Source organism: Vombatus ursinus, unplaced genomic scaffold, assembly GCF_900497805.2.
Source record: "Vombatus ursinus unplaced genomic scaffold, bare-nosed wombat genome assembly UNPS02014832.1, whole genome shotgun sequence".
NCBI classification, from domain to species: Eukaryota; Metazoa; Chordata; class Mammalia; order Diprotodontia; family Vombatidae; genus Vombatus; species Vombatus ursinus.
The window spans coordinates 18293034-18318334 of record NW_020954610.1 but is presented as its reverse complement, the minus strand read 5'-3'; the positions used below and the strand labels follow the sequence as shown (position 1 = coordinate 18318334).

The 25301-nt window shown below is 39.3% G+C and overlaps 1 protein-coding gene across 1 annotated transcript in view; it reads right to left on the bottom strand.

Moving 5' to 3' along the window:
* The window catches only part of SNX30 (sorting nexin family member 30), a 161308-nt gene that overhangs the window by 16577 nt on the left and 119430 nt on the right, over nt 1-25301 (bottom strand). The window contains exons 5-7 of the mRNA XM_027839060.1: nt 24173-24368; nt 21519-21718; nt 3107-3193 (exon numbers count right to left, since the gene is read on the bottom strand). Of these exons, the coding sequence (XP_027694861.1) occupies nt 3107-3193; nt 21519-21718; nt 24173-24368 (483 nt within the window). The remainder of the gene's footprint in view (nt 1-3106; nt 3194-21518; nt 21719-24172; nt 24369-25301) is intronic.

The following is a 25301-nucleotide window of genomic DNA, read 5'->3' as shown; positions in this document are numbered from 1 at the left end:
AGGGTCACACAGCTAGTAAGTGTTATGTGTCTGAAGCCGGATTTGAACTCAGGTCCTCCTGCATCCAGGGCCGGTGCACTGCGTCACCTAGCTGCCCCCTGTTTATCAGTTCTTATAGCACAATAGTATTCCATTACATTCCTATACCATAACCTGTTCAGCCATTCCCCAATTGATGGGCATCCTCTCAATTTCCAATTCTTTGCTACCACAAAAAGAGCTGCTATAAATATTTTTGTACGCGTGGGTAGACCAATAATTTTTAAACTGTCTCTCCTGGATCTATTTTCCAGGTCAGTTGTTTTTACCAATGAGGTATTTTCCATTTTCATCTATTTTTTCAATCTTTTGTTTCTGTTTGACTGATTCTCGCTCTCTCAGAGTTATTAGCTTCCACTTGCCTAATTCTAATTTTTAACAAATTGTTTTCTTCTATTAGATTTTGTGCCTCCTTTTTCATTTGGCCAATTCTGCTTTTTAAGGAGTTGTTTTCTTCAGTATACTTTTTTTTTCCAGTTGGCCAACTGTATTTTTTAAGGACTTGTTTTCTACAATTTATTTTTGTCCTTCCTTTTCCAAGCTATTGACTCTTTCCTGCATCTCTCATTTCATTTCCCAATTTTTCTTCTATCTCTCTTATTTGACTTTTAAAATCCTTCTTGAGTTCTTCCAAGAAGGCCTTTTGGGCTTCAGACCAGTTCATATTCTCTTTAGAGGTTTCAGATGTGGGTTTTTTTGACAATGTTGTCCTCTTCCGAATTTCTGCCTTGATCTTCACCATCCTCATAATGAGAGTCTATGGTACGTTTCTTTTTGCTCATGGTGTTTGCTTATTTCCTGGCCCTTAAAAAAACTGAGGTCTCTGCTGGGGAGCAGGGGGTACTGATCCAAGCTTCTTGTGTTGGGAGCCTGGGGCCTGGTCACTGGCTTTGTGTGCTGGGGCCTCCAATGTTGGCAGTTGGAGGCTGTAGGGTTCTGGCAGCTTACCTGGTGTTGGGCTAGAATCAGCAACACTGGAGTCCAGGGGTAGGGGTGGGTAGTCTGGCCCTTGGAGTTGCCTGCTCACCCGGGTCCTTTGCTTTCTTTGGCTCCATGCAGATGGATGTTTCGCTGCTGCAGGATGTTTCTCCACCTGGGGCTTTGCCTCTTGGAGGTGTGCTTCCCAGAGTTTTGCTAAGGGACCAGGAGACTTGGCTGCTGGAGAACGCCATGGCGCATGGTGGTTTTCCAAGCTGGTTTTCACTGGTTCCCTTTCCCTACTGCGGCACTCAGGGGTCCTGGTGTTGGTGTTTGCCTGCTGTACCACCTGGGGTTCAGGATCTCCCCCTGGTGTGCTGAGGTGGGGCTTTCCACTGGCTTGTTGGGATGTCTCCCATTTTGTACTGCTCCCCCTTCCCCAGGGCAAGAGGGGCCTTTCCTGTTAATCCCTCAAGCTTCCTGGGCTACAGGACTGTTGAACTCCATCTTTCTGCTGGTTCGGCTGTTCCAGGGTTTTCCTGGGGCAATATTTTCTGGGCTTTCAGAGATTAATAAGGGAGGGTGAGAGCAACTTACTTCTTACTCTGCCATCTTGGCTCCTGGAAGTGGAACCAAGGCTAGCTCTTCTACACACAGAGCCTTACCCATCAGAGAGGCAAGTGCACAACTCTGGCATATCAAGAGTGTCTTCCTGTTTCTTAGAAAGCCAATGTAAATGTCTTGAAAACCCTCAGGGTTGCTGCTCTGCTATGATCTTAAGTTAGATGATTCTCAGATTCAAAACCAGGTTATTTGGAGGCTTCACTGACATTTCATCTCATCTCACAAAAACAATCTGAGGTTTGGGTTTTGACTGACATTGGTTTTACTGACACTTCATTTCGTATCATAAAAATAGTCTGAGGCAATGTTAATTGATAGATTGTCGAAGGAATAGCAAAGAGTTACCAGATGGCATTAAGTTACCTATAACATCAAGAGAAGCTTAGTGTGACATTCATGGTTACTATTATCTTAATCAACATCCTTTCCCCTTGTAACTTCACAGCTGGGAAAATGCTGATGCCTTAAAGCAAGGTTCTTAACCTTTTTTGTGTCCTGGACCCCTCTGGCAGTCTGGTAAAGCCTATGCACCACTTCTCAGGATGTTTTAAAATTTATAAAATTTTACAGGATTACTAAAGAAACCAATTATATTGAAATAGTTATCAATTTTTTTAAGTTCCCTGGCTGAGGATTGAGAACCCCTGTCTTAAAACAAGAACACTTCCTCATCCACTGTTATTTCGCAGCACATTTATTAAATCACATACAACCCTGCTAAAAACTGGTTGTGATTGCTATGGGAATGACAAAGGAACTGTGGTGTACAAATTTACCACCAGGGGGCACTCAATCACTATTATCAAGGCACTGAAACACTCGGATACTCCGTCTCACACACTCATACACACACACACACACACACACACACACACACACTTTAAAAGGTTGTATTGAATTTGCCTTCCTTATGTGATGATCAAAAGGGATTAAAAAATAAGAAAGCCCTATACCAATGTAAAGTAACACTTAGAGAACACTAGGACTAGTTCCTCCCCTGGTATGTCACTAGAGAGCAGCCACTGTGAGAAATGAGGCACAGCAGCAAATGTTCTGGGGAGTTTCTGTGAAATGGACGCCCACCCAGAGGTCTATGGTTTTGTTCTGTTTTTTAAAAGGTAAAGCATCCGTCTGCAAACACCACTGCCAAACAAACCGTGCAGAAGATGTTTTTCTCGACTCTGAGGAACAATCCATGTATTCCCTGGGACTCGTTTTCCTCTCTGCCTAATTCGTATAACCTTACTTACTGCAGTGACTAGAGGCTGTTAAAAGAACCCAGAGGAAGGACCTGCTGAAGCTAAGGCTGAAGGAGTTGAGAGTTAGGCACTGAAAGGGTTGGGAAGAACAACCAGGAGAATTCAGAGGCTAAGCCCAGCCGTGACTAACCCTCTTGGTATTTCTAGGTGGCCTCTACAAGTGAAGAAGAATTTTCATATTGCCACCAAAAATCACTGGGTTTGAAAAACTCAAGCTGTTCTTGCCCTTAAGGGCTGCATGCTCTTCTCAAGGAGGTCAGACTTACCTTGGGGCGCTCTTCCTTTTTCAAAGCAACGGCTTCCAGTTTTGCTTCATATTCTCCTTGGACTTGGTCTCTCTTCTTTAATACAGTCTATGGCAGAGGGAGAATAGGAGGAAAAATAAAAAAGACAGATAAACAAAAAAAAAAAGAACATAAGGGATGTCACAGCACCAACTCTTCCCTCCTCAGTTCCCTATTACTGTGGCCATTGTCACTGTAGCCCTTGAAAGGTTTGAAGGTCAACTTAATTCTCCCCTAAACAAGTCAATTCCTTTTCTTGGCCGTGGCAGCAAGTACAAAGTTATATCATGTGATTATTCAGTGGTCAGATGAGGGGTTTTAGATGCTCATGGGATATTCAGTTTGAAATCTCCAGCATGACTGTTCAAATGACAGTTGGGGCAGCCAGGTGACATGGTAGTCACTGGAGTCAGGAAGACCTGAGTTCAAATCCAGCCTCAACACTTACTAGCTGTGTGACCCTGGGAAAATCACTTAACCTGTTTGCCTCAGTTTCCTCATCTGTAAAATGGGGATGATAATTTCACCTCTCTCCCAGGGTTGTTATGGGGATCAAATGAGATAATATTTGTAAAGTGCTTAGCAGAGTGTTTAGCACATAGTAGGCTCCACATAAATGTTTATTCCTTCCCACTCTCTATCTGCCTAGTTGGTGACATGGGACTGGTATTCAGAAGACAGACTGGGGTTGGATATACAGATATGGGAATCATCTGCATTTCAGTCATTTTTCAGTCCCAAAGTGGCTTCTGGAATGCAGCTGTTCTAGGAATTGTACATTAAGATGCTAGGCTAGAAGAGCCTCGAGATTTCAAAGGTGAGCCCCTGGCCACGGTACCAAGGGAGAGAGTAGCAACAAGAAATGGAGCACACAAATATTGCAGGGCTTCACAGCCACCAAAAAGTTTTCATAAACATCATTTCATTGGAGCCTCATTACAGCTCTGTGGGGTAGTCAGGGCATGCATTGTTACAGATGCGGAAAAGACTCATAAAAGTAAAATGACTTACCCCAAGTCACATACCCAGTAAATAGCAGAGCTGGGGCAAGAACCTGGATTTTCCAACGTTCAAAAGAGGTATTTCTAAAGCACTTAGCATAGTGCCTGGCACATAGTAGGCATTTAATTAATTCTTGTTCCCTCCCCTTTCCTTTAAAAATCTGGGCCACTGTCCCATTATACGAACACACCTGAAGGGCTGATTCAACCCTTGTGGATGGGAAGGTAAAGAAAGTCAGGTGCTTCCTATATTTATTATAAAGTTAGACAGCAAGAAAGTAGGCACAGTACAATCTCTCACAAAGTAAAAAAAAAAAATCACAAAAGTATAGGCTTTGCACTGAATAATAGGATTAGGAAGAGTTATCCTTTGAAAATACAAAGGATTTTTAACAGGGAAATACGGGACCTTGAGAGATGAATGCATGTCAAAGACAGATTCTTTATAAGGATAGGAAAAAGTTAAGTTGGGTAATAAATGATGGAGATAGCCCTTCTAATGGGAAATTATTAACATTATGTACCTCTTCAGTAACTGAAATGTGTTTAAAAAAAAAAAGGGAATGTGTTAAAAGCTGAGAGTATACCCTAAAACCAGTTCAGGTAAGACAGAAAACATACATTTTCAGCCTTTCAAATATAGGTTTCTTTACTATTATAATATTAATATATAATAAATATATAATGCATAATAAAAATAATATTATTTTATTAGCATTTATATATAAATGATTGTATAATTATTTATTAATAATATATATTATCATTTCCCCCCAAGAGCTTTCAAATTGTCTACACACATCCTGGTTGACCTTTAGTAACTTCCTGAGGTTGGTTAAAAATGTTGGATTTAGAGCTAAAATGGTTCTTGGAGATTACATAGTCCAACATCTTCACTTATGAATGTGGAAAGCGAGGCCCAGACAGGTAATGTAAAATCATACGAGTAGCAAGAAGCAGAAATGAGATTCAAACTCCAATGAAAATATATCTTGTTTGTAATCTGTGAAGTAAATCTCAATCCTTGGTGCTTTCTTGAAATGATAGAAAACACAGAATAGGCTCTCTTTGTCTTGCACCTTATCCACAAAGTGAGATTATTATTGGAGAAGTGGTAGCAGTATTAAATATACTAGTTAAGGACTGTCCTAGATGGGATATAGGGTCTGAAAACTGTTTATATTCGATCTTCAAGGAGTTTATGGTTAAACAGGAAAGATGAGACCAATGGAGTAATGCCACCCTGGAGATGGTTAGAGTAACAGCTGTCTATAGCAAATAGAATCCTGTCACCATACATTCTCATGAGCCCCCAGAATTGATATACATGAGGCACAAAGAGAGAGCACTAATTAAATAGTAACTCCCTCCTAGATCCCTACGTAGATCTCTCTGATTTGTTAACAACCACTCACATTTAAGCAGCTTTTTAAAATTTGCAAAGTCCTTTTTTCACTTAACCAACACACTTCTAGTTGTGTGGGAAGAGCATATGCTAGGGGCTGGGGGGGGGGGGCACAGAGACAATGTTTAGATAAGATAAGGTCCCTGCCCCAAGGTCCTCAATTCAATGCTCCAGAAGTCAGTGATTGTTTGGGTGTGGTTATTCCCTCCACCAACACAGATAGTCATTTATAACTTGGAAGATGTTCAACAGTCTCTATGGATGAAAATTTTTAAATGCTTTGACGTCAACCTGGTGATTCAAAAAAGGCCAACTTTTTCCCAAAGGAACTAGACTGGTACTCTGAAGACCTAGTCTCTTAGTGGACTCACAAAGATTAATGAGGGGGCCCACCAAGACTAGAGAGAAGAGAGTATGAAGGAGGAGTGATCAACATGTCAAAGACTACAAAGAGGTCCAGAAGAATGAAAACTGAGAAAAGGCTAGCGGACTTGGCAACTAAGAGATCATTAGTAACTTTGAAGAGAACAGTTTCAAATAAATAAATAAAGGTCTGATAGCTGGGTGGTACAAATGGATAGAGCACTGACAGCACTGGGCCTGGAGTCAGGAAGATGTGAGTTCAAAACCAGCCTCAGACACTTATTAGCTGTATGACCCTGGGCAAGTCTATTTAAGCCTGTTTGTCTCAGTTCCGCATGTGTAAAAATGGGGACACATTGGAGGAGAAAATGACAAACTACTTCACTATCTTTGCCAGGAAAATTTCATGGACAAAGTCCATGGGGTCACCTAGAGTTGGACATGACTGAACAATAAAGGTCTGATATCCCAGATATAAAGACGAAGCACAGAATAGTGGATAGACAGCCTTGGAGCGAGAAAGACTTGAGTTCAAGTTCTAACTCGGATACTTCCAGTTGGTGTGACTACGGACAACTCACTTAACTTCTCAGCACCTCTTAGTGCTCTAGACCAGTGCTTCTTAAACTGTGGGTCATGACCCCATATGTCATGTAACTGAATGTGGGGGTCACAAAAAATTTGGCAACCGTAAAAGGTTTCTGAACATCCAACGACCAAAAATTAATTCCAAATCAAATGCATAATGAATCTGAGATGCTTCTGGCAGCGCCTGCCCATGTTGTATCATGCAACTTCACTGCAGCCTTGGTTCTCAAAATACAATATGCACACTTTGTGCTGTGTATGCTGTTACACCATGCAACACCAACGAATGCTGCCAGAAACACCTCGGCTCAGATTCAAGACTACTGTATGTGACGAAATGCAATGTTTTTACTGTACATACAAAATCGTTAGATGAATTCTGGCTTGGGATTTTCAAGAATTTCCAACAGTTTCTGAAATGGCTCTAAACATACTTCTGCCATTTTGTTTTGTTTTTTGGTTAGGCAATGGGGTTAAGTGGCTTGCCCAGGGTCACACAACCAGTAAGTGTTATGTGTCTGAGGCTGGATTTGAACTCAGGTCCTCTTGAATCCAGGGCTGGTACTCTATCCACTGCGCCACCTAGCTGCCCCTCTTCCGCCATTTTGTACTATGTATTTATGCAAAGCAGCGTTCTCACCATTGATGATTATAAAGTCAAAATACCGATCATCTCTGAAAAACACTGACAATGTTCTATGTTCTGTAGAACATATTTTTGCATGCAGAATTTTGCATAATTCTTTATGCAAAAGTAAAAAAAGCACATCCATCTCATTAATATGCAAATTTGCTTTCATCTTTAACAAATGGTAAAATTATATGTATACCAAAGAATTGTTTTAAAATAAATTTCTTTATGATTTATTATCAGTAAATGTTTGATTTGTATACCTATCTTTTATACCTATAAACCCAGGGTCAGGTAAAAATTTCTCAGGTGAAAACGGGTCACGAGTTGAAAAAGTTTAAGAAGCCCTGCTCTAGACAACTCTCTAAGACTAAAAATTACTGAGAAGGTATCATACCTCATTAATAGATAATTTACCATTGCGATCACAAATATAGTCCCCATGCCTCTATCCTATCCAAGAGAAATGATACATATATGTATATATATGAGAATAAGAAATATTCTCCAATAGGAAATTGGTCAAAGAATATGAATGGTTTTCAAAAAAGAAAAACAAGATATCAACATTTCACATGAAAGATATTCTAAATCACTAAAAAAGGAAACGCAAATACTGAAGTTTCTCACTTCACACTTAGGAAACTGGCAAAGATAAAACTAGGAAATGTTGGAGGGGCTAGGGGAAGACAGACTCACTAATATAGCATTGGTGGAGTTGTGATTTGGTTATGACCTTTGAACAGCAATATCACTAATTAGTCACATACACCAAGAACGTACGAGACAGAGAGAAAAATCTAATATATAAAAAATACAATATATTAAAATATTTCTAGCACTCTTTTCAGTAGCAAAAAACTGGAAATGAAGTAGGTGCCTACTAACTGGTAACAAATTATGTTATCAGAATGTAATGGAATATCATTGTGCTAAAAGAAAGCACGAATATGAAGAATTCAAAGAAACCAGAAAATGTGTATGAATTGATACACAGAAAACTAAGGGGAATCAAGAGAACAAGTTATATGAAGACCACAATTATGTAATGAAAACAAGACTTCCTAACTCTAATCTATACAGGAACCAATCATAACCACAGAAGACTGATCAAGAAGCACGCCTCCTGCTGGAAAGGTGGCCAATTTGTTGATACTATTTTTCTTGACTATATATATCTGATAAAATGAATACTCTATTTAGGAAAGTAAGAAGTGACAGTGAGATTAAAAAAAAAGGGGCAGAAAAGAACATTAATAAAACTTTTTTTTTAAAGGAAGAATTGCACCATTTTGTGAAAGGTCCTAAATGCCAGGCAAAGACACATTAATCCAGAGGCAAAAGGTGGCCACTGAAGTTTTTTCAAGAGAAGAATGATATGATCACATAAATGCATAAGAAGGATAATTCTGTCAAATATACAAAGGATGGGGTGGGGGAGTAAAGGCAAGAAACTGCCAGATGGCTACTGCCATAGCTAGAATCTACAAGCTAGAAGTAATAACTAAGAAATAAAAATAATAATAACTAATATAACTAATAACTGAACTAAAGTGGAGGCACTTTGGATAAATGAAAGGGAGATAAATGAAAGGGATATCGCAGAGGTGGAAAATGATACCTGTCTGGATGTGACAGTGAGAGAGAGAGAAGAATCAAAGATAGAATCAAAGACAAGGAATAAGGGAAACTGGTGACTGATAAATGTTTAATGAACATTTATTAAATACTTACTATGTGTCCCACACTGTGCTAAAGGCTGGGGTAACAAAGGAAATCAAGAAAGGCAAGAGATAGTCCAAGCACTGAAGGAACTTACAGTCTAATGGGAGAGACAACAAATGAAAGGAACCTGAAGGGCAGGGGCTCAGGCAGAACACGAAGCTCTCCATCCAACCTCTTCAGTGAGAGTGAAGTAGAAGCCCCTGGGGCCATACTGAGGGGTATGAGTTTCAGGGTTGGTGGGGTCTTGCAGGATGAAATTCTGGAGAGCACTGATGAAGTCCAGAGGAGTACCACCAGGTGAGAAATGTACCACAGAAAGAAATCAGTAAAGTCAAAGGAAAGAAAAAGAAGCTTGGTTTTAAACATGCTGAATTTAAGGTGCCAGTCAATCCAATTAAATTCAATGAGCATGTATCAAGCACCTGTGTGAAAGGCATTGGGGACACAAAAACAAGAGAAAAATAGTCTCTGATCTCAAAAACTCTACTTTCCCCTATGGGAGGATACAATACTTACACACAGAAATGAAAAAACACAAGGTAGTTTGAGGAAGGAGAAAGTACTAACAAACAGGGTATCAGGAAAGGCTAGATCAAAGTAGAGGACTTTCTGCAGGCAGCTGGATATGCAGGGCTGGTACTCAGGAGAGAGATCAAAAGACAGACACAAACATTTGAGGTATCAGCATAGAGGAGATAAGTAGCTGAAGCCAGAGGAGAAAATGGGTTGTCAAAGGAGAAAGAAGAGAGACCACTTCTTGGGGCAGAGAGAGTACAAGTATTATCATACACATTTTACGCATGAGGAAACTGAGGCTAGAAAAAGGCTAAGTGTCCGATGAAAAGTCAGGCAGCTAGTAAATGTTTGAGGGAGAATTCAAACTCAGGTCTTCTCTCCAAATTTAGCATTCTATCCATTAGACCACTTAAGGTGCTTCTGGATATGAATTTTCTTCCCATCATCTTGGAGTAAGCAAGGCAGGCTTTCAGGTTCCTGGCACTCTAGAGAAGAAGGAGGAGTACTTCTGCCCAGTTAAAAAAAAGCCATGGTTGGGTCTTCATAGTCCTAAAAAGCAATCTGTTAGCCTTAGCCCTTATACCTGAGGCAGTACACTATTCTCTAGCCACCCCACCACAAATAGCCAACACTGACAAAACTAGCCCCTTCCCTACCCTGCTTCTGGACTCAGGTTGAATTTGTTCAAAGGGGTTTATTCCTAGAGAACACGCTAACTGAGATCTCATTCTGAAAAAAAAAATATTGAGGCACTTGGCTAAGTTACTTAATCATTACAACAACCTTGTAAAGCGGAGATATTCTGGTTTTACTGTTGAAGAAACTGAGGCTCACAGATGTTACCCAAAACTATGTGGCAAAAATCAAATGAGATAACACTTGTAAAGTGCTTAGCACAGTGCTGGCCCATAGGAGGCATTTAATAAATGCTTTTTCCTCTTCCCTTCCCCCAGAGAGATGGGACTAGAACCCAGGTCTCCTGACTCTCGGGGCAGTGCTCTTTCCATCACAGCTCAGTAGAGACCTCTTTTTCTTATTTGCCCCACCACCCCATATTATTTTATTTTTTCCTTTCGAAAAAATTTTATAGTCTTTGTTTTTACATCACTCACATTTCCCAGAATGACCTTCCTCCCTGTCCCGTGTATATGTATTAGATATAATAATATTATATATATATGTATGTATAATAAAAAAGGAGGGAAAAATTCAGTTCAGAAAAATTAAAGAAATCATCAACCAAGTCTGACGTGTATCATTCCAAACCCATAGTACACCTCTTATGCAAAGAAGGGAGAGGGGGTGCGTTCTCATATCACTTCTTTAAGGTCAAGTCACCATAATTCCACAGTATCTAGTTTCATTTGTTTTGTTGATGCTATTATTTCCATGTACACTGTTGTAGTAATTGTGAATATTATTTTCCTGTTTCTGCTTACTTCATTTTGCACTGGTTCATCTAGGTCTTCCCATGTTTCTCTGTATTTTTCATATGTATCCTTACAATGCAATAATTTTCCATGATACTCATGTACCAAAACTTTGCCCAGTTAATCAAGTTTGTTTCTAGTTCTTTGCAACTACAAAAAGTGCTGCTATAAGAATTTTGACATACATCACTGGAATTTTCTTTTTATCTTTGGCCTCCTTGGCATATATATTACTTGCATTGGGATCTCCGGATCAAAGAATAAGAACATTGTGGTTACTTTGTTAGCATAGTTCCAAATTTCTTTCCAGAGTGACTGGACCAATAGATAGCCCCAACAATGTATTAATGTTCCTGTAGATCCTCCAACATTAACTATTACTATTTTTTGTCATTCTTGCATAACCGTTGAGTGGAGGCGATACCTTAAGAGTTGTTTTGCTTTGCATTTTTCTTATTATTAGTGATCTGGAGCCATAGTTAATGGTTAACTATGGCAATTAACATCTGGCTGTTAATAGTTTGCAACTGTTCTTTTGAGAACTGTTGGCTCATGTCTATCGGGGAATTTAACCAATTATCTACTGGGGAATGGCTTTCAGTTTTAAATATTCATATGTGTCCTGTATATCTTGGATATTAGATTCATCATCAATAATTGATGGTAAGTTAGTTTTCCCCCCAATCAACCACAGAGGACAATTGATTTTCAATCCCAGGGTCAGCAGCAGTGATTCCCCGTTCTATCCTGTCACTCCAAAAGCTTTAACAAAAGATTGTTTACAAAAAGCTAAAATAAAAACAAAAACTAGCAATTTTGCCTATCTGTCCAACCACCATCTCATGGTGAGGACCTGCCTCCTAACGCAGAAAAACTCCATCACTGATCTGTATAACTGGAACGGTGAGGGTCAAGATAATATCATCACTGCACACTCAGAAAACAAGCATTTATTAAGCACTTGTCATGTGCTTAGTACTACTATACTTTGGATGGAGCTGTGAATTGGGCCAACTATGCTGGAAAACAATGTGGAATTATGTGAGAAAAGTTACTACAAGGTTCTATGTCCTTTGACCTCCCATAATGGGTATAAACTTCAAAGAGGTCAAAGACAGATAACTCCAATATACATCAAAATCACAATTTCTGTGGCAGTAAAAAAAAAAAAAGTAGGAACAAAGTAGGTGTCAAAAACTGTGATATACAAATGTAACGGAATATTTTTACATAATAAGAAAAACCAAACATAATAATAAGCATATGAATAGATGCAGAAAGAGCCATCTGATAGAGTGAAGAGAACAGAAAAAGAGAAATACATTCACAACTGTGGTAATATAAATGAAAATACTAGAAGAAATCTGATTACACGGATGACTAATCTAGGTTCCAGAGATCAAATGATGAACCACTTCCTTCTTCTTCAAAGAGAGGTGGGGAAGAGATATGAAATATTGGATAGCCTTCAGACTGGTTATGAGGGAGGGCTGAGTTCTTTGGGAGTGGGAACTGTCTAACTTTACCTGCATCTCCAGTGCTTTGCACATAGTAAGTGCTTAATAAATACTTTATTCATTCAATCATTCATACTCATCCCTGTGGTACACCCCCCATCCTCCATTTCTCACTCAGAAGCACATATTTGCTTCTTTTTAGATCAGAATGCAACTCACTATTTAAAAGCTGCTACAGAAGTCTGGCATATCTCACCACCTGCACTTCCTTAAGAAATGCAAACATTAATACCAGTCTTCAATAAACAATATTCACCAAGAGGCTATAATTACGTTATTTACACAAGAGTATTAAGTGGTAAAAGTGGGAGGCCTGCCTCTAGTAAATATTTATGGTAAAATTCCTTTATTTAATATTGCACACACAGTCAAATAAATCATTGTGTCAGTAGCTTTTGCTTAGTTGTATCTCCTCACTAAAAACAAACAAACAAAATGCTCAAGTAAAGACTCATGAGGAATTGGGGAAGGAAGGACAGACACAACTGGATATGACTGTGATGAAAAAACAAAAGGCATTAATTAAAAAAAAAAAAACCCACACACAACATTTCGAACCAAAAAACAAACATCTATTTTCTTCTCACAGAATTGTACTGGTTTGGATTTTCCCGTTTGCCATATTTTCTTTCTAAAGGAGAATGAATGTAAAACCAGAGAAAGCTGACAATATTTTAATCCCCGAAAGGGACCAATTAGTTGTCTTTTATCTGCCTTGCATTGGGATCTCTGAGTTAAAGAAAGGGACACAGAGACAAATCTGATCTCATAGATCTCACTGAGGCTAGAGGGGATGATACCCGTGGCTAATATATGGCTTTGGAAGTGTGTATTTAAATCAAAAGAAAAAAGGATGGATTGGTTAAAAAGATGTGGAAAGAAGTGGTGGGTGGAGACATGAAATTTGGGGTACTGATAAGTACCCCAAAAATTTTAGTGCAGGGTATCCCAAAAGTCAAAAATCTTTAATAGCTGAAAACTGCACTAAACTTTTGGAACACTCTATATAAGGAAATCTATACCAGAAAATTCAGGACAAGAAGTAATGAGGAGAAGTATAGTAAAAGGCATTTAATTGGGTAAGGATCCATGGAAGTAGAAACAAAAACAATGCTGTCACCAAAGTATACCAGAGCACTTAGAAAGGAAAAATGATATATATGAGCAATTCAGGAAACACATTCCAAGTCTGGCAAGGATCTAAGACGTGGCACTACTGGGGTACTTAAAATTAGCTGGACATTTACTGGTGCTCTCTTGACCAAAAGCAGAGTGGCTAATAATTCCCTGACTTGCCTTAATGATTCTTCAAACATTTATTAAGCATCTACTGTGTGTCAGAAAACAAAAAAAAACAACACAAAACAACAAAGTTCTATTTTGGATTCAAATCTCTACAAAAAGAAAAAAAACTGGTACAGGGGTAGAAACCCTTGGAACCATGAAAGACTAGAATGTGATCATTCCATCATATTTGTGACAGAGAAGGGAGAAAAGCCAGGGATACAGAGTCTGACCACACTCTAGATGTGGGAGAGTAGATTTCAAATAGGATTCCATAGGCTATAATTTTTTTTAAAACTTCTCAAGAAAGAGATTCTGAAGTCATAAAAGAAACAAGTCTGATAAGAAAAAAAAAACACATACAAGGAATCATAAAGAAATTGATTTTTGCTCCAAAATCACTTAACATTAGAGAAATGCCATTGCACTTCTTCATACCTGGCAAAACTGACCAAAAAACAAGAAGCAAAATGACAAATGTTGGAGGGGCTAGGGATAGTAATGCATTATTGGTGAAACTCTGAATTGATCCAGCCATTCCAGAAAGCAATTTGGAACTATGCCCTTAAGGGTACTCAACTATGCAAATGCTTTGATCCAATAATACCACTTTTCAGCCTATGCCTCTAAAGAGACCAAAGAAAAACAAAAAGGACCTATATGTGCAAGAATATTTAGAGCAGCTCGTTTTTTTTTGTAGTAGCAAAGAAATGGAAACTAAGGAGCTGCTCATCAACTGGGAAATGGTTGAACAAATTATGGTGGATGGATGTGATGGAATACTATTGTGCCATACATAAGAAATGACTAAAAGGGGCAGCTAGGTGGCGCAGTGGACAGAGCACTGGCCCTGGAGTCAGGAAGACTTGAATTCAAATTGGGACACTTGACACTTATTAGTTGTGTGACCCTGGGCAAGCAGAAAGAAAGAAAGACAGAAAAGAAGGAAAGGAAGGAAAGAAAGAAAAGAAAGAGAGAAAAAAAAGGAGACAGAAAGACAGACAGGAATGACTAAAGATGGTTTCAGAGAGACCTGGGGAGATTTATAGGAAATGAAGCTGAGTAAACAACAATATTGTAAAGACAAACAACTGTGAAAGACTTCAGAACTCTGTCAAAAGCTTTTCCTGCATCTATTGAGATAATCATGTGGTTTCTGTTAGTTTTGTTGTTGATATGACCAATTATGCTGATAGTTTTCCTAATATTGAACCAGTGCTGCATTCCTGGTATATATCCTATCTGGTCATAATGTATTGTTCTCGTGATAAGTTGCTGTAATCTTTTTGCTAATATTTTATTTAAAAAATTTGCGGCTACATTTATTAAGGAAATTGGTCTATAATTTTCTTTCTCTGTTTTGACTCTTCCCGGTTTAGGTATCAGCGTCATATTTGTATCATAAAAAGAATTTGGTAACACTCCACCTATTTTCCCAAATAGTCTATATAGTATTGGAATTAATTGTTCTCTAAATGTTTGATAGAATTCACTTGTAAATCCATCTGGCCCTGGAGATTTTTTCCTAGGGAGTTCACTGATGTGAGAAATATGACGTTTTCATTTCCACAAAAGTCACCTGAAACCTAAAATGCAATCTAAGGGTTAGGTGGAAGTTGAACAAAGGAAGCCATAAATTAGAATAAGAAAACACTATTGGTGGGTGAATAGACTAACTGGCTGAAAATCAGTTCTCAGGTTAGGTATAGATTAACATCAAAAGGGGTGTTTCCAAATGAAGGCAAAAATGGATGCAGGCCTGGGTCCCCAAATTGTGGGGAATGGGAGGTGTAATTAGGGGTAGAGACTTATGTTGGGAAATTAGGTGCTTAGGATAGGCTGTAACCTCTATAGTACCCAGCAAATGGGGGAAACGGGGGAGGGAAATTCGAATCAGGAATAGGGAATAAAAAGATATGTATCTGTCTGACACATGTATGCCCACAAGTGAACACCCAGTCTGGCCAGGTCGTTAATAAAAGTTCTTCCTGATTCAAATAATGGCTTCATGGAATTTGTGGTAAGACTTTCTGCTGCTAACAATTGATGGCCTGTTCAATTTCTTTTTCTGAGATGGGGTTATTTAAGTATTTTACTTACTCTTCTGTTAATCTGGGCAATTTATATTTTGGTAAATATTCATTCATTTCACTAAGATTGTCAAATTTATTGGCTTACAGTTGGGCAAGACAGTTCCTAATTATTGTTTTAATTTCCTCTTCAATGCTGGTGAAAACTTAAGAACTCTGATCAACGTCATGAATAACCATGATTACTGGAGAAGCAATAATAAGGTATAGCACCTACCTCCCGATACAGAGATACCAAGACTGGGGGTGGGGGTGGGGGGAGAGACAGAATGAGAAAATTTTTTCCGTTCTAGTCAAGGTAAGGATTAGTTTTGCTTGACTACTCTTATTTATTACAAGGGTTTTGCTTTTTCTTCTTTTTAAATGAGGGAAGGTGGGAGGAAGGAAAAAAAAAGAATTTTTAATTGAAAAAAGTTTTTAGGAAAGACATCCAAACAATGGAACAACTCTGAGAATACTAAAATGCTCAAAATGAACCAAGTCTGGCAAGGAAAACTATAGACAACAACTGTTTTTTAAAAGCTACACTAGGGAAAAGTGTAGGATCAAAACAATGAGACCACAGCTCAGGGTGGGTATGACTATAATAACAACAGAGAGAAGGCAGACTGTCCAATGTTTATTTAGCTTCTTTCTTTTTTCCTCTGCTAAAGAGTGATTTTTGGACTGAGAAGAAAAGATTACAAAAAGCCTAGGATACTGAAAAAAATATACAGCTGTAATTGCTCAGCCTCTTTGCTGTAAGTGGTCTTTGAAAGATTATGGGTAAGGAAGAGCCAAGACGGCAGAATACGAGGAAGCAATGTAGTTGTTTGAGTTCCCATCCACAGAAGTCCAAAGAGACATAGAAGAAGCACCAGATCAAATCCTGATGGAGAAATATAGAAGAAGTCACAGCTGAGTCCTTTGTCCAGCCTATGTTGGCACAGGGAGACAGAGAAGTCTTTGATCAGTGGGGAACAGGGTCAGAGCAGAAGCACCACACTGGCATGCAGAGCACAGGCTGTGCACTAGGATAAGAGAAGGTCCCATACTGAGACCCTGTGACAGGGACAGGTGCCAGCTTTATCACCCACTATCCAGTTCTGGGTCACAGATTCAGGGTAGACTGAAAGAACTGAGTGGACTGCATCAGGGGGTAGAATTCTCAGATAGGGAGGTGCTGGGCTAGGTGTAACAAGAAGCAAGCAGCAGCAGTTTGGCTCAGCCCCCCAAGGGCAGAACAGAATCTTGGGTCCGGCATCTACGCCAGACTACAGAGGTAGTAAGTATTCTAGGGCAGGAATCCCATACAAAAGCTGAGCCTGCATTTCTGTCACTCTGAACCAGCAGAGCTTCCTAAATGGCTAATAGGGGCCAAGTCCAACTGAAACTCAGGTCAGGAACTTTAAAATTAGAGTTCAGACCAGCAGGGGCAACAGATTCTGCCCATACCACTTTAGGGTTCTTTTTTTTGTTTGCCTATTCTTCTAGCCTAATTCCTGACTTGGACTTGATGCTGAGGCTGGGCTCTACAGCATTTCTGAAGAGAAGATCTGGACTGATTCTGTTGTTGCTTTGTTAGGATATTAAATATTCTGTTATTGCAGGATCTCAGAGGTAGGCCAGGGACCTGTGAGCTTTCAGTGCTCCTAAAGTGGTATGGGCAGCTGTTATGATGGCAGGGATGCTCAGGACACAAATGCAGAAGAGAATGACTCCAAAACATCTACAAGCAATTCCACAGAGAAAAACACAGCTTGGGCACAAACTCAACTAGAATTCCTGGAAGAGACGATGCAAGAATTTTTAAAGTTTAAAATCTTTTAATAAATGAAATGAGAATGCTTGAGGAAAAAAACTGGAAAAGAAATGAGAGCGATGGAAGAAAGAATCGGAAAGGCAATTAATTGCTTGGCACAAGAGGTACTTTAGAATTTTGCCTAAGCAATAAACTCCTGAAAATTTTAATGGACCAAATCAAAGTCATATATTCCCAAGATAACAAGAAATATTAAAACAAAATAAAAAGGCTGAAAAAATAGATGAAAATGTAAGCTAGATATCTCACAGAGAAAAGAAAAGCCAACTGTCCTGGAAAATAAATTGAGGAGAAAAAAAATTAAGAATTATTGCAGTATCTAAATGCAATTAGCAAAAAAAAAAAAGCCTAGACTGCATTGCTTTGGAATTAATTAATTAGGTATCCTCCCAAGTCTTCTATGATATTGGGGTAAAGTCAGTTTCTTGTAAGTAAATTCATTTGTATAACTATTGAACTCAAGGTGGAAAGCTTCTACCTGCAAAAGTGTTATTACTTATATTTACATGTATAGAGTTGGATCCTCAACAGCATCTGAACCTCCTAAAGGAATTGGAATCAGTGGAAACTTGCTCTATCTACTGTACCACCTAGCTGCCCCCGTCAGTGGAAACCTTTGAGGAAATAAGATCAGATAATCCTGTATGTCAAAAGTAAACAACAGCATCATGGGGCTCTTGGTTTCTTTCTTTGTTTTCCTCTTCTCTGACATCACTTTTAATGTTCCTTCTATTTGGGCCCTGCATGTGCTTGTCAGATTTGTGTCTCCTAGACTACTGGCTATCCACCTGTAGATGGTCATGCAATAAGGATACCTGTTCCACACTCTCCTCATCCCTGGATGCTGCTTCAGCCTCATTTCACTCCCCTCCCCACCCCCACTCAAGCAGGGACAGCTCTACGCCTTCTTCCCAGCCGGAAGTAGCTCCAGAAGAAGAGATTTTTGTCTCTCTCCCAAAAGCATTTGGGTAGACATTTCTTGAAGGGGGAATGACAGGTAAAAAAAGAGTGCTTAAGGCAGATGGAGCAGGATGTGAGATAGGAGATAAGATGCAGGATGTGACCAGTCAGAAACGTGATCAAAGAAGACTATGCATTGAAGCCCCCTTCAGTGGGAACTTACCTGTGCGCTTTCACAAAGCACCCTCAATTCCAGAACAACTTCCCCTCCCCTTTCCTATTCTCTTTGCTTATCACCTCCACACTACCTGATATTCCAGGCATTTTGGAGCCATGCTCCTCCCATTCTCTTATCCCCTTCCCCCATTCCATAAAATTATATTTAAACCATTCCTTTGACCTGGCTAACCATGTTTACCTCCTACAGGAAGCAGGGGCCTCTCTGCTCCCTTAGGGGAGCAGGGCCTGCAGCCTATGCTCTGCCTCCCACGTGGAACAGAACTGAGTAATAACCTGTGAGAGAAAATTAATGAACAAGACAGACCCAGTACCTGCATTTAAGTTTATACTCTATTAGACAGAATTTCTATGAGAGAGAGAGAGAAAGAGAGGAATAGCAACAATGATAACAGTTGGCATTTATATAGTGCTTTAAGATTTACAAAACACTTTACTTACCTAATTTAACTCATTTGATTCTCGCTACAATCTAGTGAAGTAGGTGCTATTATTATCCCTATTTTACAAACAGGAAACTGAGGCTGAGAGAGGTTAAGTAACTTGCTCAGGATCATAAAGCTCTTAAGTACCTGAGGTAGAATTTTAACTCAGGTCTTCCTGACTCCAAGTCATATGTTCTTTGCACCGTGCCAACTAGCTGCTTCAAAAGCTAGTTGAAAGTTGATGCACGGTGAGATCCTGTGTCTAGAGGCCCTAAGATCCAAGCCCAACCCCTAGCTGCACGATTCTGGGCAAATCAATTACCCTCCCAATGCCTCCTGGCAACTTCCTAAAGCTTGAAGCTATAGAAAAGTTGTAGATTCCTCTCAGAAGCTCCTTACACCAATGATATGGAGGATCTGGACCCAAAAGTTGATTCGCTTTCCTCATCATTATTGTTAAGGAAAACAAGATACGAGCAGCACATTTAGAGAAAATCTTCCTGTGGAATTCATTTTCATTGGCAGCCATAGACAGTATCAAACTTTTCTTACAAAAACACACACTTGGCTTCATCTTGTTGCAAAGCCAGGGCTTTGCAGGGCTCTATCTGTGAGACACAAAATTTCAGGACTACTGTGCCAGGAATGGGCTTCTCTATACTTTGATGTGTTAAGAGTTAGCCAACCAATAAAGCCACAGGAGGTGGATTTTTGGGAAAGGCTCTCTCCTCCCTCCTTTGCCCAGTGCATATTATGTAATTACAGAGCTCTGGTGGACAGATTTGCGGTTTCCACAGTAAACTGAAATTCTCATCCCAAATGATGCTAGACTGAGGAATAATTTTTTTCAAATTAGAAAAGACAGACTTACAGCAAACATGTTCTTGGGTAACACTTGGGTGGGGGTTTTCTGCCAAAAATAAAGTTGGAGAAGGGAGGCTTTCAGTTTTATCCTTCAAGTTGAACTCAGGCCACAAATCTCTTCACCCTCAGTCAAGGTTACTCAATTATCTGACTCCAGTTAAAGGTCTTGAGACTAAGATTCCAGGATCATAGATTTAGAGATAGAGTTTAATGACTACTTAATACCCCTATTCTACAGATGAAGAAGGTGAGGCGTACAGAACCTAAGGAGGTGTTACTGGAACCCAAGACCTCCTGACCCTAAGTCCAATGTCCGGTCCATTACACCATGCTGCCTTCTTATGACAGTACCAATGATCCTTGAAAAACAACTGTTTTTTCACAAGACGTCAACCTGAAAATACATTTTCTCCTTGTTGAACTTCCTTTCTCAATCTTATCCTATATCACATCTCAAATAAGATGCTCTTCTTTCCCTCTACCAGATTCCCCACATGACCCCACTGATAGACATATTACTAAAAATAATATTTTAATTAAAAAAATAAACACCCCAAATACCACCAAACTTTAGTAAAAAACCCGACTCTTGGGCCCTTTTTGACTCAGTATGTTTAATTCCATACAAGTGTGGCCAAATGCTACTGTGGCCTTTTAAAAATAGAGTTTTTACACAAGATTTAGAACTGGACAGAATCTTAGAAGTCATCATTTTAGAGCTCAGGAAGCTAAAACATAAGAGAGGGCAAGTAATTGCTCAGGGTCACACCATTAATAAGACAGAATTTGAACCCAGGATTTTTCTGTGTTTGGCTTTTAAAGTCCTTCATAACCTGTCCCCTTCCTACCTTTTCCTGGCTTCTTATATCTTATTCTCCTGCATATACTTTGTGACTTAGTGTCACTGGCCTCCTCACTGCTCCTCATATATGAGATTCAATCTCCCAGCTCTGTACATTTTATGGGCTATCTCCCTCCTCATCAAAGGTTTCCCTGGAAGTCTTTAGTCTCAACTAAAATCCCACCTTCAAAATGCCTTTTCCTGGTCCCCCTTAAAGCTGGCACCTTTCCACAGTTAATAATTTCCAATTTATCCTTGCTTTATCTTGCACAAAGGTTGTTTGCCTGTTGTCTCCCCTATTAGACTATTAATTCTCTGACAGCAGGGCCCATGTTTTTGTCTTCCTTTATATAACCAGCACCTGACCTACATAAGGTACTTAATAAATGCTTGTTATCTACTTTTCAGACTTTCTCCTAAACTGTGGCCAAATGTCATCTATGACTGCCTCCAAAATCTTAAACTCTACCCATATAATTCCTCTTCACATTAACTGTAGCAATCTAACTTGTCTCAGAAGGCAATTCTGGCAACACCAGCCTTCTCATTATCCTAGAGCATGGACTTAAAATCTGTTTCTGCGTAAGTGTAGGTACTCCTCATTTCTCCACTAATTTGTGCACTGGGTTCAGTATTTGCTGTCACTTTGCCTGTGTTTCCATATTGCCTGCTCATGTCACTACTGAATCACAAAGCTCTGAGTCTTATCCATCACATGTGGACAAATATTTCAATGCCCATAAAGATGATGAACAAGAAGAGTACAATAAACTGACCTTCATGGACTCAGAGTACAAAATGTACTCCCTAAGTACCGGCAAAAAGTCCTCTGTCATGTCATCCGTCAGGTCTTCCAGAGCAGTACAACAGTTCCCAATACAAGCTGAAACTCCCTCCAGGGGCTCCTCCAGCTCCACCTCTAGTCCACCCCACGTAGAATACACAGGCCCATATTCTCTGAGTTCTACAAGGTATTCTAGAAAAGGAAAAAAGGAAATCAGTAAGGTCTGGCTGGGAAGTAGTGGCCACATGAGGAGGAACCTTTGGCCTACATACAGTGGTACCTGGCAGATCTGCTACTTCTTTAATCAAAAGCATGTCTACAGCAAGCCCTGCTTGGCTATCTTCGTAAAACTGACTTGCTTAGCCCTGTAAGAATTAGCCATAGTAATGCCACGATGAGACACCACCGTGCTTCCTTTTTCTTTCTTTTTTTTTTTTAAGAAGAGTAAATGGTAGTAGAAAACTGTTGCATTTAACTAACTTATAAGTGTTCTGGGGCTCCTGGATCAAAATCCATGTTTTTAATGTCTTGGTACCTTCTAACGGCAGGGGTTCTTAATATGGGCTCAGTGGACTTGTTTTTTAAACAAAATATATTTTGACAACTACATTGCAACATAACTGTTTTACTTTGTAATCTTATGAAAGTTATTTTTTGCATTTAAAACATTATTCTTAGAAGGGTTCCATAGGCTTCACCCTTGCCAAAGAGATTCAGGATACAAAACAGGTTAAGAATCCTTGCTTTATGAGTGTATACTATAATGGATAATAATATTAATAGGTATACAGTAAACTCCTTGAAGGAATGTACAATACTTTGTTATTTTATCCCAGTTCATTACTCATAGTAGATGTTTAATAAATGCTTGTTGAAATAAATTGAATAAATTTAATTCGTTGAATGCAAATATATTTGTATATACACATACACATACATATATAAAGAAAATTATGGCAGGAACTTCCTCAACTAAGCATTCTTAGAAATAGCCACTCACTTGCGATCTGGTCTAACCATTCTAGAGAGGAATTTGGAACTATGTCCAAAGGGCTATAAAAAACTGTGCATACCCAGCAATACCACTACTAGATCTGTATTACAAAGAAGTCAAAGAAAAAGGAATAGGATCTATATGTACAAAAACATTCAGAGCAGCTCTTTTTGTGGTGGCAAAGAATTGGAAATTGAGGGGATGCCCATCAAGTGGGGAATGGTTGAACAAACTGTGGTATATAATTGTGATGGAATATTATTGTGGTCTAAGAAACGATGAGCAGGATGATTTCAGAAAAACCTGGAAGACTTATATGAACTGATACAAACTGATAAGCAAAACCAGGAGAACGTTGTATCCAGCAACAGAAATACCGTATGATGATCAATTGTGAATGATTTAGCTGTTTTGACCAATACAATTATCCAGGACAATTCCAAAGGATTTATTTTGAAAAATGCTATTTACCTCCAGAAAAAGAACTGATGGAGTCTGAATGCAGATTTAAGCATACTTTTTAAACTTTCTTTTTTTTTTTGTTTTAGTCTGTTTTTCTTTGTAATATGGCTAACCTTCAAGTATGTTTTGCAGGACTTTACATGCATAATCTATATCAAATTGCTTGCCTTCTCAAGGAGGGGGCAGGGAAGAGAGAGAAGGAGATAATTTGGAACTCAAATTTTAAAAAATGAATGTTAGAAAATGCTTTTACATGTAATTGAGAAAAACAAAATAAAATAGGAGAGAAAAAAGTAGCCACACCTAATATTTATCTAGGACCTATTCAGAACAGGCAAGAAAAGTTTTCTTTTTTCTTTTAATCTCACATACAAAAAAAAAATCCTCCAACCATAGAATGTTAGCAGTGTTAGTGACTTTAGAGAGCATCTTGTCCATCTACCTCATTTTTACAGATGAAAAAACTGAGAAGTAAAAGAATTTCCCCAAGGTCACAGAGTCAAGATAGGGTATATGTCTTGACCTGAAGCCCCAGTCATCAAGTTGATGGTCTATCATTTTTGATGAAAAATAACACAACTTTGCTTCCTGCCCATTTGCTTAGGGAGAAATGGTGGGACATCAAACATTGAATTAGTGGGCTGGGTCTTCCTGTTTCTGAGAACTGCACAAGTTTGCACAACTGACTGCTAATGCTCATGCGGCCTCAAGGTCACATGTGGCCCTCTAGGTCCTCAAGTGTAGCCCTGTGACTGAATCCAAACTTTACAGAACAAATCCTGTCCTACACCAAAGTCACACCATGGCCAGATCATTCATCGCATGTTAATGTGAAGTGGGGAAATTGCCAGTAGGCCCATTCTAGTAGCATAGCTACTTAATTAAAAAAATTCCCCATTGTCTGTTGTGGGAAAAGCTCACCTTATCAGAATGAAGCATGTACATGATGCTCCTTTAGGATCTGGCTTCACCAAATAAGTCTTTGTTCCATCTCTCCTTTTTAACGATAAGTACAAATTTAAACCCTTTTTAACATGAAGTAAATATCAAGGTTATTATGTGAGCTTGCCTTGAGCAAGAGAACACACATGCACTGCTCAATCTTGGTTAATCTGAGCAAGCTCAGCTCACACACAAGCCACTCATGCAACCATAGTAGCTGGGATGCTACTGGAGGGAGTGCAGCTTACCTACTTCTTCCTTGATGATCCTCTGAGCTATTCGATCAATGGTTCCAAGTTTCAGGGCGAACATGTCTAAGTATTCACCCATAGCTGCAAATTCTAGTGGTCGACTTCTCAGCTTATAGCCTCCAGTGACATACTTGACAGACTCCCCGACCTTAGAGAGTAATGCCATCCCTTGCTTTTTGTAGGTATTCAGATCCTGACAAGAGAAAACACCAGGATAGTTTAGTGACTTGGAAAAAAGAAGGGAGTCACTCAGATCCAGAAAACCAAGTGGGCATTTCAGAGCCAAGTCAGAGGCACTACTGTGCGACTAAAACTTCCAAACTTCCTCTGTCACACTTGGATCAAAACTGCTAACGAACACACTCTCTCAGGAATTAGGGATGTTTAGTCTGAAGAAAAGGAGACTTGTCAAGGAAACGATGGCTGCCAAATTTCTGAAGAGCTATCACATATTAATACATCAATTAACCAAAAATTATTTATTAATAATTTACTACATGCCAGGCACTCTGTTGTTGTCTGTCCTTCATTCTCAAAGAGGATCAATGACATCAGGAGGGTGATGTTTTGACTTGCAAGTGAATTGGATTTAAGTGAGGCAGAGCTGTGCAAAGTCATCAGCCTCACTCTCTCCTCCAGAGTCACAGGAGTCCAGAGGCAAGACACAGAACAGGATGACTGGTGATGGCCCAAGATGAAGTGGGAGACCTTGGCTTTTTTAAGCTAAGGTCTTTCCCAGGTCTAGTTTGTCTGAGGCAACACCCATTCAGTAGTTAAAGGCTAGGTAAGAACTGAGGCAAAAAAAAAAAAAAAAGAATTGAGGCAAAAGATGGCCTACTTTGCCCTTCACAAAAGAATGAATAAGGGCAGAGAAGACCTCAGTTTCTGACCAGAACAGAAACAACTGCTATTTACACTCATTATGAGCTATCAAAACCAACATAATGAGCAAGTTTGGCTTGGGCTGGGACCTATTATTGGCCAATCAATGAAAGCCAGAGTGATCTGAGTTTAAAAGCATAGTCAAGTAGCTCCATTTGACTCCCAATGGGCTTTATCAAAGATGCCAGGCACTTTAAATACACACACACACACACACACACACACACACACACACACACACACA